Source organism: Chiloscyllium plagiosum, unplaced genomic scaffold (genome assembly GCF_037043375.1).
Source record: "Chiloscyllium plagiosum isolate Xiang-an unplaced genomic scaffold, Cpla_swu_hap1 HiC_scaffold_26, whole genome shotgun sequence".
Lineage (NCBI taxonomy): Eukaryota > Metazoa > Chordata > Chondrichthyes > Orectolobiformes > Hemiscylliidae > Chiloscyllium > Chiloscyllium plagiosum.
Genome location: NW_028270164.1, coordinates 43,376,969 through 43,389,706, shown reverse-complemented (window position 1 = coordinate 43,389,706; position 12,738 = coordinate 43,376,969). Strand labels below are relative to the sequence as shown.

Here is a 12,738-nt window from a genome sequence, read left to right as displayed (position 1 = left end):
ACATTGTATGTTCAGCTTGCCTTGAAGCTCATAGAACGGTTCTGCCAAGCTCTGATTTGAAGAAAAAATATCCCTTCAGCTGTTCATGGTGCAGTTATGTCACTGGAATCCCTGCGGCTACATTATGAACACTAAATTGCTCCGATTGTGACTGCCCTGAACCTGTATAGTTAAAATTCTTCTGCCCGTGAACCTGTATGGCCGAAATATGTGCAGGCTATCACATGCCCTCTGAAGGATGTAGCTCAACTAATGCTGAGGCACAGATTAATCCTCGGCACTAATTCACCGCCTCTATCGCTCAAAACTCATCAGGATAGGCCAAGTGGGAATTATGGTTTAGCTATTAACAAAACCACCAAGGGGATTTCTATGAGATGAGGTTTGCCTGTTTGCTTATTTTTAAAACATTTTTCAGTTTGACATTTATTTTTCTATCTCAGTCCAGTTCTGTTAATGCACTATTCTTGAGGTTTATAGTATATGTGATGCCTGCAAGGGTTGAGGGTGTTGAGCTGTGAAGGTTCGCAGTGACCTTTTTAATTGTATGCATGAGGCTTCCTGTAATGCTTGGGCCATTTTTTTTCTCTCTGCAGTGCATGAAGATTTGAAGCTCAGTAACGGTGCAGATAATTCAAGGTCTTTCTGTTGTATCGAAGATGTCAGGCTCGTACGAGGAATCTAGTGGATTAGAGGAAACGACTGATAGTTTCTGGGAGGTACTGCAACTTTCTTGCTACACTTTGGAAGATGAGACTATTGCAAAATAATTACTTAAGCTACGTCTGATTTGTCTTAAAGTACGTGTTGCAGTAGTTTTCTTGTTACTGACAGACTAGGTAAATTGCAGTCTGATAAAGGGTTAATGGGTTCTGACGCTTTAATATACATGGTTGAGTGCTGTTATTCATTCATCAGGAATTGTGAGAGCAGTATGTGTGTATTGCAGAAAATGTGCTGCAGCTTTGCTTAAATGATTAATGAAACCACGAATGATATTGCGTTAGTACTTTAGTCCAATATGAGCCAGAACTCACTCGCTACTATCTATTCATGATAGAGCCTGGTATTTAACTATGTGCATATGGCTTGAGTATAATGTATACATACTTAAAGGCACCTCCCACTGATGGCTTAAATGGTTTATTGTTTTAAATTATTCATTAAGAAAAAAAACCTGGTAAATGCTTGCTTGCAATTATTTTATCAGAATGTGGTTTTTTTTTAAAAGAAAAAACACTTTTTAGCAGGGTGAATAAATTTGGAATGTGGTGCCTTCCTAAAAAGCACAACTGCTGTTTTATTTCTCTCCTCTTCAAGGTGCTGACCTTTGCTGAGCTATCCTCTGCGGTTTGTAACCCTCCAGAGTCTAGCTCAAGGCGCTATTCTTCATGTGAGCCTGGAGACTGAGTGTCAATAAGCCATTTAATCTGTACCGAGACGGTCTTTGCTAAGCCAAATTCTCTCTGTCCTTGTTCTATTTACCCAGTGTCATTGGGTAACTATCGAGGGGGGAGAAGGGAGAGCCGTGCTGGTGTGTGCTTTATTTTTCTCTTCCCTCTTTCAGCCAGCCTAAAAATGTAAAGGGCTATTTTAGCACTTCAACTGATACACTGGTTAGATGTTGAACAAATGATCATTTGTATCTAGACCTATCGTGGTAGCTTTAACTACAGGGAGAAGTAGCCATCTAAGGATGTGTTGTGTTATTAATGCAGATACTTTTTATTCCATCATATTTCCCAAACTTCCACAGTCCAGAGACTACCCAAAGACAGTGGTACTTTAATGGCAAATACTAACCAGTACTATTCGTAATTTTGTTTGTAATCAGTCGTATCTTGAATGACCCATCTTTATAGATAATATTAGACCTTCTTTTCATCCCTGTGGGAAACTACTCACCCTCAGCTTTGCCTGCTGCTACTCTCGTGGTTCAAGAGGCAGGGGTTGTATACTTCAGGTGCCTTTTCCTTTTTACTCAGTTCAACTACAAGTTTTCTGCCTCCTGTTCAAATGCTTTAACACAACTGTAGGAGGGACTGGGCGATAGATTTTTTTTTCAAAGATATAAGAGGACTAAAGCGATCAGAATCCAATAATGGTTCCAGTCACATTTAAAGCTGGCTTGAGTGTCATTAGGACTAATACAATCACTCTGACCTTTACTACCAGATATTAGATGGGGAAAATAAAAGCAATTTATTTAATTAAAAAACATTACTTGTAATTTCTGTACCTGTAATTGAAGAATATTAATCTCTTTTTAAACTAATAACCCCACTTCTACCATCTGCCAGCTATAGAAATATTGAGAATTCTAATACTTGATATTATGAAATTAAATTGGTCTATCATAAATGGAATATCTTGCTCTGTAGCCGACTTTAAACAGTTCAACCTAAATGTTGATTTGAACAATGTTGGAAAATAAAATTCTGTGGCAATTTCAAAATTGTGGTCCTTCAATACCAAACTTTTTAAAAATCTCTTAACTTTCAGAAAGGCATTATCGATGTGATATACAGATTATCACTAGGAGTTCATCCCAATGTGAGTATAGAGAAGTGATGGGACAAGGAGTGGAAAAAGAAAATACCGTCAAAGAAGCTGTTAATTTGGCTGTGTTTTGTAATACAAATGTAAGCACAGTGTACACTATGTATTGCAAAAAGCAGTTGCTTTATGATGTATTTTTTTTTCCAATTTACTAGTTTTTGAATTTTAGTTTCCAAACATATTGGACAAAGACAAAAAAAATCTGGATATGGCATTTTTATGCAATTGGCATTTCCCAAAATTGTTTGAGTTATATTGTTCCTAATTGTGAACTGTCCCTGAGCTTCAGTTAACCACTCTGTAGTGATAAAACCCATTGGAAGTTTGGTATTTTATTCTGTATCCTATGTAGAGCTGGAAAAATAATGAGACTGAAATGTATAATTCTTTATTGATCTCAAGGACAAATAACAAATCCAAAGTACAAATTATTCAAACTATATCTTCATAGCTTGCTTTTTAAATTTTTTTTTGTATGTTGTTTTTTTTAATAAAAGAAAATGACATTTATTGTCCCAGCTGGAAGAAGGGGCAAGCTTCCACCTCCCAAACTTCTGCCAGTGACTACCTAGAGGTGACTACATAGATTTCTGTAGCAAATACTGTTATATCCAACCTGGCAATATGACCTTTCTCAGGTTTATTTTTCTGTAAAATCTGGATCCTTCACAAATAAATACATTTTAGTTAAATTAGGATTTTAGAGAAGGTTTTTTTAAAATAAGTGTATTATTAGTTTATGTAACACTTATTGAAGAACAAACTATATTTAGAATGTCCAACTGAAGTGAAGGACTCAAGTTGTTCCTCCATGTTGTAGGACACACTGACATTTTACTTGCAATTTGAGAGAATGAAGGCAAACTTACTACCTCCATATCAAAATATTGAAACAGTTTGAAATGACCAACGCAGGATTGCAAATATACATTTTTCATTCACAGGCCAGTGCTACTTACCCGTGTGTATTACAGTGCAGTTGCTGTTAAAAATATCAATTTTTTTTAAAAATTAGCATAATTTGTTTTATCTACATGCGGTGCATATAATATTTGTGCTTTGATTAATCTTTCCATCTTAAAATATTCTGTTCTATCATTCTTATTAAATGGAAGATTGACTGCAGCTTCCAAAGGGCAATGGAGGAAGTAAAGAAATACAAGAAAGTACTTATACTCAGTTATGTGTGCGGCTTCAGGCAGAGAGAGAAGAACAAGGGAAAATCTTTCCAGATAAATGTAGGTCATGAAATTAGTGTTCTAATCTGTACGTGGTAGTGATTTTTGCACTTCTGTAAATTGATTTTAATGATTGCAAGTAGCAAAATGTGAATCACAAGATTTAGCATCAAGCTTGATACTCTGTCAACAATGCATTAATTTGCATCAGCATGAGCTGTTATGACATTCTAGACAAACATTTTCTCCAGACAACCCGCTTATTGAGAATTTAGAGAATCATTTGTGTACAAGGAGTAAAGACCAGATTGCATGTAAAATAATAAATTCTTTTACCTTGTTTAGAAAGTTGAGGGGTGATCAGATAGAATTCAGCAGGGTGGATGGCGTAAGGCTATTTGTGTGGTACTGGGATCTAGAACATGATGAAATTATACTGGGGCATTGCTTCTAAGTTTGTATTCCTCAGTCTTTCAATCTTATTATATAATCTGAAAATCTTCACAACATGCTGAATGTTTTTGGGTCTGTTAAAATTTCAGTTAGAATTTACAAGACCAATGTTGAGGAAGTCTGTCAGGTATTGATCCTAACGAATATGAATCAGTGGGAACAGAATTGGTGTCGGTTACCGTGATTGGATAAATTGGTGGAGCTTCCTTAATCCATGAAAGACATTAAGTATTTTTGACATTTGAACCATAAAATTTGAATTTGGCATTTTGAAGTTCACCGGATGTAGCATGTATAACTTCATCAATTTATACAAATTTAGGTATTTCTGTGGCTCAAGTAATTTAAATGTGGCAATTATGGCAGAATCACTTAAAAAAAAAAAAAATGTGGAAGAGTATTGTTGAAATTATAAATGCAAGGGCTAGGATCTCAGTAACAACAAGAGAAAAGTAGGTAAAATGTGCAGGTTTTTTATGAGAAAAAGTGATTAGCGATGCATTTGAATTTTAAACAGAAATGATGGGTAGGGTGATAAATGAAATGACCTTAATGCCTGTTTTCATTTCTTCTTCATGCGTTGACTCAGTTTTGCCATTGAAGGTTCAAAACACTTTTTATTACAACTTCTACTGCAGTTGAAGTTCACTCCTGAGTAAAGGTAACACATTAAATGGGTCGGTAGTTTCTTTTTAGTTCTTGGTGAGTGCAGACTCATTGGAAATTAGTCACAATTTGACACTTTTGCCAAATTTATCAGGGGTCGAGCAATGTGAGCTATGGAACGATTTGTGACTGAATCGCACGAGGAGCCGAGCAAGGCCTAGCTCAATGTCCAGATCATTTCATGCCATCTTTTATACTTTTGACAAGCAGCATGAGGAAGGGCTATCTGGAGTGTGTGACAGATTCGTTGTCCCCCTGTCTCCATGCCTTAGGTCCTGATGACCAGTGGTTGGATGATGGTGTTCAAGGGGTGTCCTGGAGAGGGGCACACCACAAGGGTTTGAATCTGGCTCTACATGGCAACCTGGTTGTGGAGGCAGCCAGATGGTCGCACAACTGGCTGCAGCTTCTTGACATTAAGGACCATTGCATCCTACGTGTGTGTCTGCTGCTCCTGTTCAGGTCATTACCACAGAGTCCTCTCCTGCCTGAAGCTCAGCAGGTGCCTGGTATCCAGCAATCCTTCGAGCCTGGGCTATTATTCTGATGCCGGCTGCGGACTTGTCACAGTGATATCCTTACCGGATTGTGTACCCGTACCTGTTTAGGTTTAACCACCACACCAAGGCACTGGATTCCCAGCTAGTGAAGGCTGCAGGAGGCAGCCATCCCAATCCTTCCTCTGAGGTCTCTGTATTCATGTCCTGGAAAGTCAAGGAGGTAGCTTCTGAGGGAGTTTCACCACAGAGGTGTTGGTGATACTGGTGCTACCAGCAGGTCAAATGACTGCCTGTGATGCCTGTTGTATGGTTAGAAGTGTTGAGTAATGAATGAGACTATAACAGGGTACTGAGAATTGTAGTGGACTGAAGAGTGATGCGTACTTGCCAGGACATGGATGTCTTTGCATCCTCACAGGAGCAATCCTGGTCTTCTCCTGTATGGGCCAACTTTCTCTCCTCATATGATGTGAGGAGCCTAATGTCTGGCACTCTACCAGGCATACAGGCACTCTCTGCTCTGTTATACTTGTGTGAGATAAAGTGGGTGGTCCAACTTTTTGTCCCATTTCAGGTGTATGTAATGTGGTGAAATGTCATGAATGACTGAGTAGGTTGAGCAGAGGCCATACAGGATTAGTGGTGTGGGAGGAAGAGGAGAAAAAAGAGCAAGGAAGGAAAGTTGCTGCAGGCAATAGTGAGTGTGGAGGCATGAGTCTTGACAGGAGGTGGGTGCAAGAGAAGAGTGTGGCCATTACCCTTGTGCAAGGGAGAAATTCATTGACTTTTGTATAGCACTAATGGCTTTTCCTTTGCATTGAGGTGACCTTGGACCAATCAACCAGAGTCAGGTATTATGGGGGCCTCTGACAGTCCTCTGGAAGGAAGACACCTCTCCTTTGCTCCACATGCTTTACCAAGACCTCCAGATCCCTGCAGGGCCACCTTCACCTCCTCTGACATCTTGCAGAAATGAACATGACTGAGCAGAGCAGCTTTGGAATGCCAGTGCTCACCTGGATGCACAGAAGCCTCTTAAAAATCTCTTGGCAGTGGATATCTGCTGATGGCAAATTGTTCTGGAAACTGAGTGTGGTAAGATGGGGTTGGAATCAGACATGAGAAATGACATACAGGTGTGGTAGGTATTTTAATGAGATGTATTTGATGAGATGTACCAAGAAATTTTTTGCTTGGTGAGAATTCCTGCAGAATATTTGATGCACTCTTGCACTTAGCCAAAAACATACAAGATTAAATAAACCCATTGTTAATCTTAATGTGAGAAACTGTGAGGGTGAGTCATTTAGGAAATTGAAGCAATTCACATTGGAACAGTAGTGAATGATTCTTGCAAGTGTGGCTAAGGCTCAATAGGATAATAAATTGGGGAGTTCTCTGCACCTACTGATGCTAAACCTAATTTTTGGAATAGTTTGTGCTGATGATTAACAACGCCTACTATTCTCCAGTCCTGAAAACCCCACCCCTACCAACTCTGTTTTTTAACATATCTACACCTTCCAGCCCTTCCCATGTGCTTCATTCTAGCTCAACTAGTGCCAGTGATAACAGGTTTGTTGTTTTAGATAAGATTACTTAGTGTGGAAGTCCACACCGCCCCGCCGAAGCGCAACCCACCCATACCCTTACACCTATCCCTTACCTAACACTACGGGAAATTTAGCATGGCCAATTCACCTGACCTGCACATCTTTGGACTGTGGGAGGAAACCGGAGCACTCAGAGGAAACCCACGCAGACACTGGGAGAATGTGCAAACTCCCCCACACAGTCAGTCGCCTGAGGCGGGAATTGAACCCGGGTCTCTGGCGCTGTGAGACAGCAGTGCTAACCACTGTGCCACCGTGCTGCCCTGTGCTTCCTATAGTTCAGAAAGTAGCAGATAGTTTGCAGCTGTCTTCTTAAGGGTAACTAAAACATCAGCTACTCTTCAAGGAAATCCATTCACCTATCTAGAAGACCCTCCTGGGAGGCTAGAGAAAATAATTAGCTGCATAATTTGGTGGGAGGAGTTGCGATATAGGGCTGGTGGTGCTGTTGCATGCACAAGTTTAAAACATCAGGAAAAACACTGGCATGTTGGAAATCCAACACAATCCTGCTCACTTTGGAATTTAATTGATCTGTTTGGAGGTTTCTAGTATTTAAATATTTTAGAGTCATACAGATGTCCAGCATGGAAACAGACCCTTCGGTTCAACCCATCCATGCTGACCAGATATCCCAATCCAATCTAGTCCCACCTGCCAGCACCCAGCTCATATCCCTCCATCCCTTTCTTATTCATATACCCATCCAAATGTCTCTTCCAAAGTTCCAAAACAATGCAACAGCATATAAAACAGTAATTGCTGCTCCTAGAATTTGAGGAAATCATCTCCAGCATCTAAAATACCTCAAAAAAGGTATTTTAGATAAGATTACTTACAGTGTGGAAGTCCACACCGCCCTGCCGAAGCGCAACCCACCCATACCCTTACACCTACCCCTTACCTAACACTACAGGAAATTTAGCATGGCCAATTCACCCTAACCTGCACATCTTTGGACTGTGGGAGGTGTAGGTGTAGATTTCTGTTACAGCCAGAAATTTTTCCCATCCTCTATCTTGGATTACCCAGAATCCCATAGAAATTAAAAGCACCCTTAACCTGTTATTCCACTTTTAACAACCAGGTATCCTGAGATGTTTGAAAGATATCGGAATCAATAACACTCGAGTACAATGGAGATCGTGTTGGCTATTTGAAGCTGACAGTTTGGAATGTCTTTTAGCTACTGAAATAGGACAACTGGTTCCTTGCCAAAGTGAAAGATCTTTGCCCACAGTACTTGTTTTGAGAGTGTGCTTTAACTGCTTTAAAGGTGATTTCTAAAATTGTACAGGTTAATCCTGCTGTCTCAGACTTGTACTCAACAATTATCTGCACTTCCTTGTTGGCTTTCATTGCTGTATCTGAGCAAATTATGCAGTTTTACTTTGAACGTTGTAACAGAAGGTGCAGAAGCAGCCATGCTTGTCTGCACAATGGCTTGTATGGCAGAAAGAAGAGATGCAGAACTTCAGTTTGAAGGAAGTGATATCCCAAAAACCAGTTTTGAGCAGCAATGCCTCTGAAAGCTGAGACTATCTTAGCAGGTTGGTTGCTGACATGTAGCCTCCTGGAACAAGACTTTTTTCCAAGTGGGCCAGGAGGACTCTCCTTGCCAGTGGCTGACAAGGTCACAATGGCCTGAATTTCTTTATCTCCAAATCCTTCCAGAGATGTTTTGTGTCATGTGCATGGGAGGATGTGAAATCCTGCATGAGTACATTTTTTATTTTTGTCAGAACTGCTAATTATGGAATGTCAGAACAAGACTGCAGTGCCTGGATTCCCACGGTTTGGAGAGTCATGAACAGCACTCTGAGCACCACCAGATCAGCCTGGAGCATCTGCCAGCCAAATGGAATTCTACTCATCAATGTTTGGCTGTTCTGTGACCTTCAGACAATTTTCATACATGGCTGGGCAGGATACCTGGAATTACCAAGATGCATTTTGTAGTCCCATTGCAGACCGAATCAGCAGATGGGTCCTTGGACATAAAGGCAACTTTCCAAGCATCTGGTTACTATCCCTGTGAGGAGCCCTACACAGATACAGCTGGAGTTACGTAAGCATAACAGCACTAATGGAGCAAGCCATTAGCTTACGGAAGGTAGTATTTGGGTCCTTGGACACTTGAGTTGTGCTTCAGTTTGTACCAGCAAAGGTGTCTAGAATGGTAGCCATTTGCTTTGACTTGCACAACATGACATTGCAGAGAGGACTAAAGCTTCAGGAAATAAAGAGCAAGGAACACTTCCTTTATCTTTTAGAAGAGGAAGAAGGCGAGCAACAAGGGATCTTGGCTACATCAGGCTAGAGACTCTTCCAATAGGCTTCTAAAAGTATGGTCCAGATAACCTCTGGGTGCTGCCAGACACTTTGTTTTTGTTTCAGATTTTCAGTATCTGCAGTTCTTTTTATTTGTGTAGCAAGATATGCCATAAATCTATTCCGTGAGGGACAGTAACTGAGCAGTGCCCCTTTCCCTAAATTAGCTAATTAGTGGCGAGATGAAGGCTATCCATCCAATTCAGAATGGAGAGTAGAGTCTTGAAGCTGGAATCTAATTTTTATGCCTTGCAATTTTTAAGAGGCAGAGTCCTACAGTTCTGCTTAAAGAAAGCAAGTGAACTGTCTTCAGCGAGATTACATTGTAGAGAGTGTTCCTATCCATTGGGCAGCCTGCAACCACTAATAACCAGAAGGCATAGAGGGCCTCAAAGCCTGCATGAGTGTGCTGGGTCCCGGTCTGTTGTTGGGAGGCCATGTACAGGCAGCATGCCTAATCCTGGATGTCTCAGGGAAGCTAGAAATTTCCAATCAGTGCCTGACAATTAGCCTTAAAGGACTTTTCAAATGTTCTAATTGGAACCGTCTAATTGTGGATAGGCATTGTGTTGGCTCCTAGCAGAGCGCTTTAGGGAACATCTCTGAGACACCCGCACCAATCAACCAAACCATCCCGTGACCCAACATTTCAACTCCCCCTCCCACTCTGCCGAGGACATGGAGGTCCTGGGCCTCCTTCACCGCCGCTCCCTCACCACCAGACGCCTGGAGGAAGAACGCCTCATCTTCCGCCTCGGAACACTTCAACCCCAGGGCATCAATGTGGATTTCAACAGTTTCCTCATTTCCCCTTCCCCCACCTCATCCTAGTTTCAAACTTCCAGCTCCGCACTGTCCCCTTGACTTGTCCGGACTTGTCCGACCTGCCTATCTCCTTTTCCACCTATCCACTCCACCCTCTCCTCCCTGACCTATCACCTTCATCTCCTCCCCCACTCACCCATTGTACTCTATGCTACTCTCCCCACCCCCACCCTCCCCTAGCTTATCTCTCCATGCTTCAGGCTCTCTGCCTTTATTCCTGATGAAGGGCTTTTGCCCGAAACGTCGAGTTTGCTGCTCATTGGATGCTGCCTGAATTGCTGTGCTCTTCCAGCACCACTGATCCAGAATTGTGTTGACCTGGACAAATGGTCAGGGAGCAGTATGGTGCCAATAAAGTCTTCCAGTGGCTTGGATATTCGCATCCAACTGCCTCCATCTTAATCCCCATTGGGATTTGAAAACCCTTGTCCCTGTTTTCATGTGCCCTTTGTCTACCTGTCCTCTTGTGGCTCCCTTGAAAATTCCAGTAGAATCTTTTTCCACACTTCATGAGATGCTAAATCGCCAAAACAAAGCCTTCTATTTAATGTTTGTTTATGGGATTTGTCATGCACTGGCAAAGCCAGCATTTATTGTCCATCCCATGACCGATGGAGGGTGCAGGCCATTAGTAAGGACAAGCATTCCTTTGCTTGCCTGTCTTATCTGAGTCTCCATGTAGGTGGTAACTCTATTCATGAAGATGGACATCAGCACAGAGGTTTTTAGGTACCATACACTCATTCTAGAGACAACTTCCTTCAAACTTTGTCTGTAATGGATATGCTGCTGGAACTGCTCATGTTTTTCTGTTGCAGCTCTAGATAGCCCTCTTAGTGGATGAACCTGAGGCTCAGAATTTGTACCCAGCAGAACAGAGTTGGTACCCTCTGGCAGGGGCTTTCCTCCACTGCCTTTGATCACTTGTGATGTCTGGCTCACTACTTAACAACCTAACAATCTCTTCCTTGAAGGTTTCATGGAGGAATGATTATCTGCACTGGTGCATTCTGCACATTCATCATGTCACACTGCATTATCAGAGTACATTATTTTTAATCATAAATATTTTGTATGTAAAATTCATAAGAGTCTATGATAAGTTGATAGTTAAGGTGCAAAGCCAATTGGTTTCTTTCACTGCTTTTACAATTAGTTAATATTTACAAGATTCGTTTTGCTGGACATGTGGTTTTTCTGTCTCCACAAAGGCCAGGTGTTACTGTACAGTACAACTGTTTGGTACATTTTACAGCAGTGTGGCCAGGCCCATTGTTCACAACACCTGGTATAGATAAAATCTCAGGACATCCATTCTCAAGTGGCCATAAAGAGGAGGGATACACCTACTGGGTATGCTTTTTCCTCCTTGCCTAGAGATTTATGGCAATATTATTTTTCTTTAGGCCCTCTGAATTCAGGCAAGAATCCAATACCTGTCAGTCTTTCCACATTGCGCATCTATCCTTGTATTGTTCTGTTGACAGTGATAGATCTCCAATGTCAATGATCTATTCAATGATCCCTTTTGCAGGGATCCTTCAACTGACATATGAGAGCTATTGATGTGTTCACACTTTGATTGGGAAACCCAGAAGTAGGATAGTGATACTGAAAAGAAAAACACATCAAGCCAAGTCCAAGGTCTGACTGGCCTCAAACCTGCTACCAGCCCCCTGCCAGTACCTCACCCTCTTATCCACGAAACCTGCTGTGAATGATTCAGCAGAGTAAAATTAAAACTGTCTCAACAGTGAGGAACCTTTTTTTTTTCATGCTTTAAAGCTAGAAAAGGTGTAAATTAAACGAAACACTGTTCAGTTGTTCCTTCTCAAAATAGATTCAACAAGTTTTTTTTTGTTGATACTGTAATGTGAAGGACTGGTTACATGACGATATTGTGTACAGGATTTATAAACAAAGTGATCAAAGCTGCAGTTGTGATTTGATCATGTCTGTCTTGGATTCTAAACATTTTGAGGTTGATGAATGCAAAAGGGAGAAAAGGACTATCCACAGATTGGATAGCAAACTGTGTATCAAATTGTTCAAACATCAATGATGGTTGCAAGGAAAAGAAATGAGGGTGCAGTGGTAACTTTGCAAATGGCAAAAGTGACATAAGTCTAACATAATATCAAAAAGTGATTAAGAAAGTCATACTTGATCTGTAGCAAATCTATCCCAATCACCATAGTGTTAGTGCCTCCCAATACATTGGATGGTGTCCTTCGATGGGATATTTTATGCATAAGGGCGGTACAGTAGTCAATCTGACCATCTTCCCTTTAATCTCAATTTCCTCCACCTTAGCAGCAATCTTTCCACAATTACTACCTTGTATCACCAGTGCTTGAACTTTGGAAAGTTGCTTACCTTAGTTACAACTAAACAAAGCCAACTTGTGCATGCCATTTTTAAAAGAACATGAACCGGATGTTGTAAGATCCTCATGTGCTGTTGTTTTCATTCCAAGAGTGAAATTTTATTGAAAACTCTTTCAGGTTAATGAGTATTTATGGCATGTGCATATATTACAGGTACAAGCCCACCATGAGCAAAATTGTCAATATACCTTGAATGTGCTCTTAACTTTATCTCAGCATCTCAACC

At 41.0% G+C, this 12,738-nt stretch overlaps 1 protein-coding gene across 7 annotated transcripts in view; it reads left to right on the top strand.

Moving 5' to 3' along the window:
* Positions 1 to 12,738, top strand: part of pacsin1b (protein kinase C and casein kinase substrate in neurons 1b) — a 390,938-nt gene that overhangs the window by 274,438 nt on the left and 103,762 nt on the right. For 4 of the 7 annotated variants that reach the window (XM_043716952.2, XM_087973658.1, XM_087973659.1 and 1 more), the window contains exon 2: positions 597 to 719. The exons of 1 other annotated variant lie outside the window; for it this stretch is intronic. In XM_043716952.2, the coding sequence (XP_043572887.1) occupies positions 660 to 719 (60 nt within the window). In that variant the 5' untranslated portion in view covers positions 597 to 659. Of the gene's footprint in view, positions 1 to 226; positions 383 to 596; positions 720 to 12,738 lie in introns of those variants that run through there. 2 more of the 7 variants (XM_043716953.2, XM_043716947.2) reach the window with 1 other exon arrangement.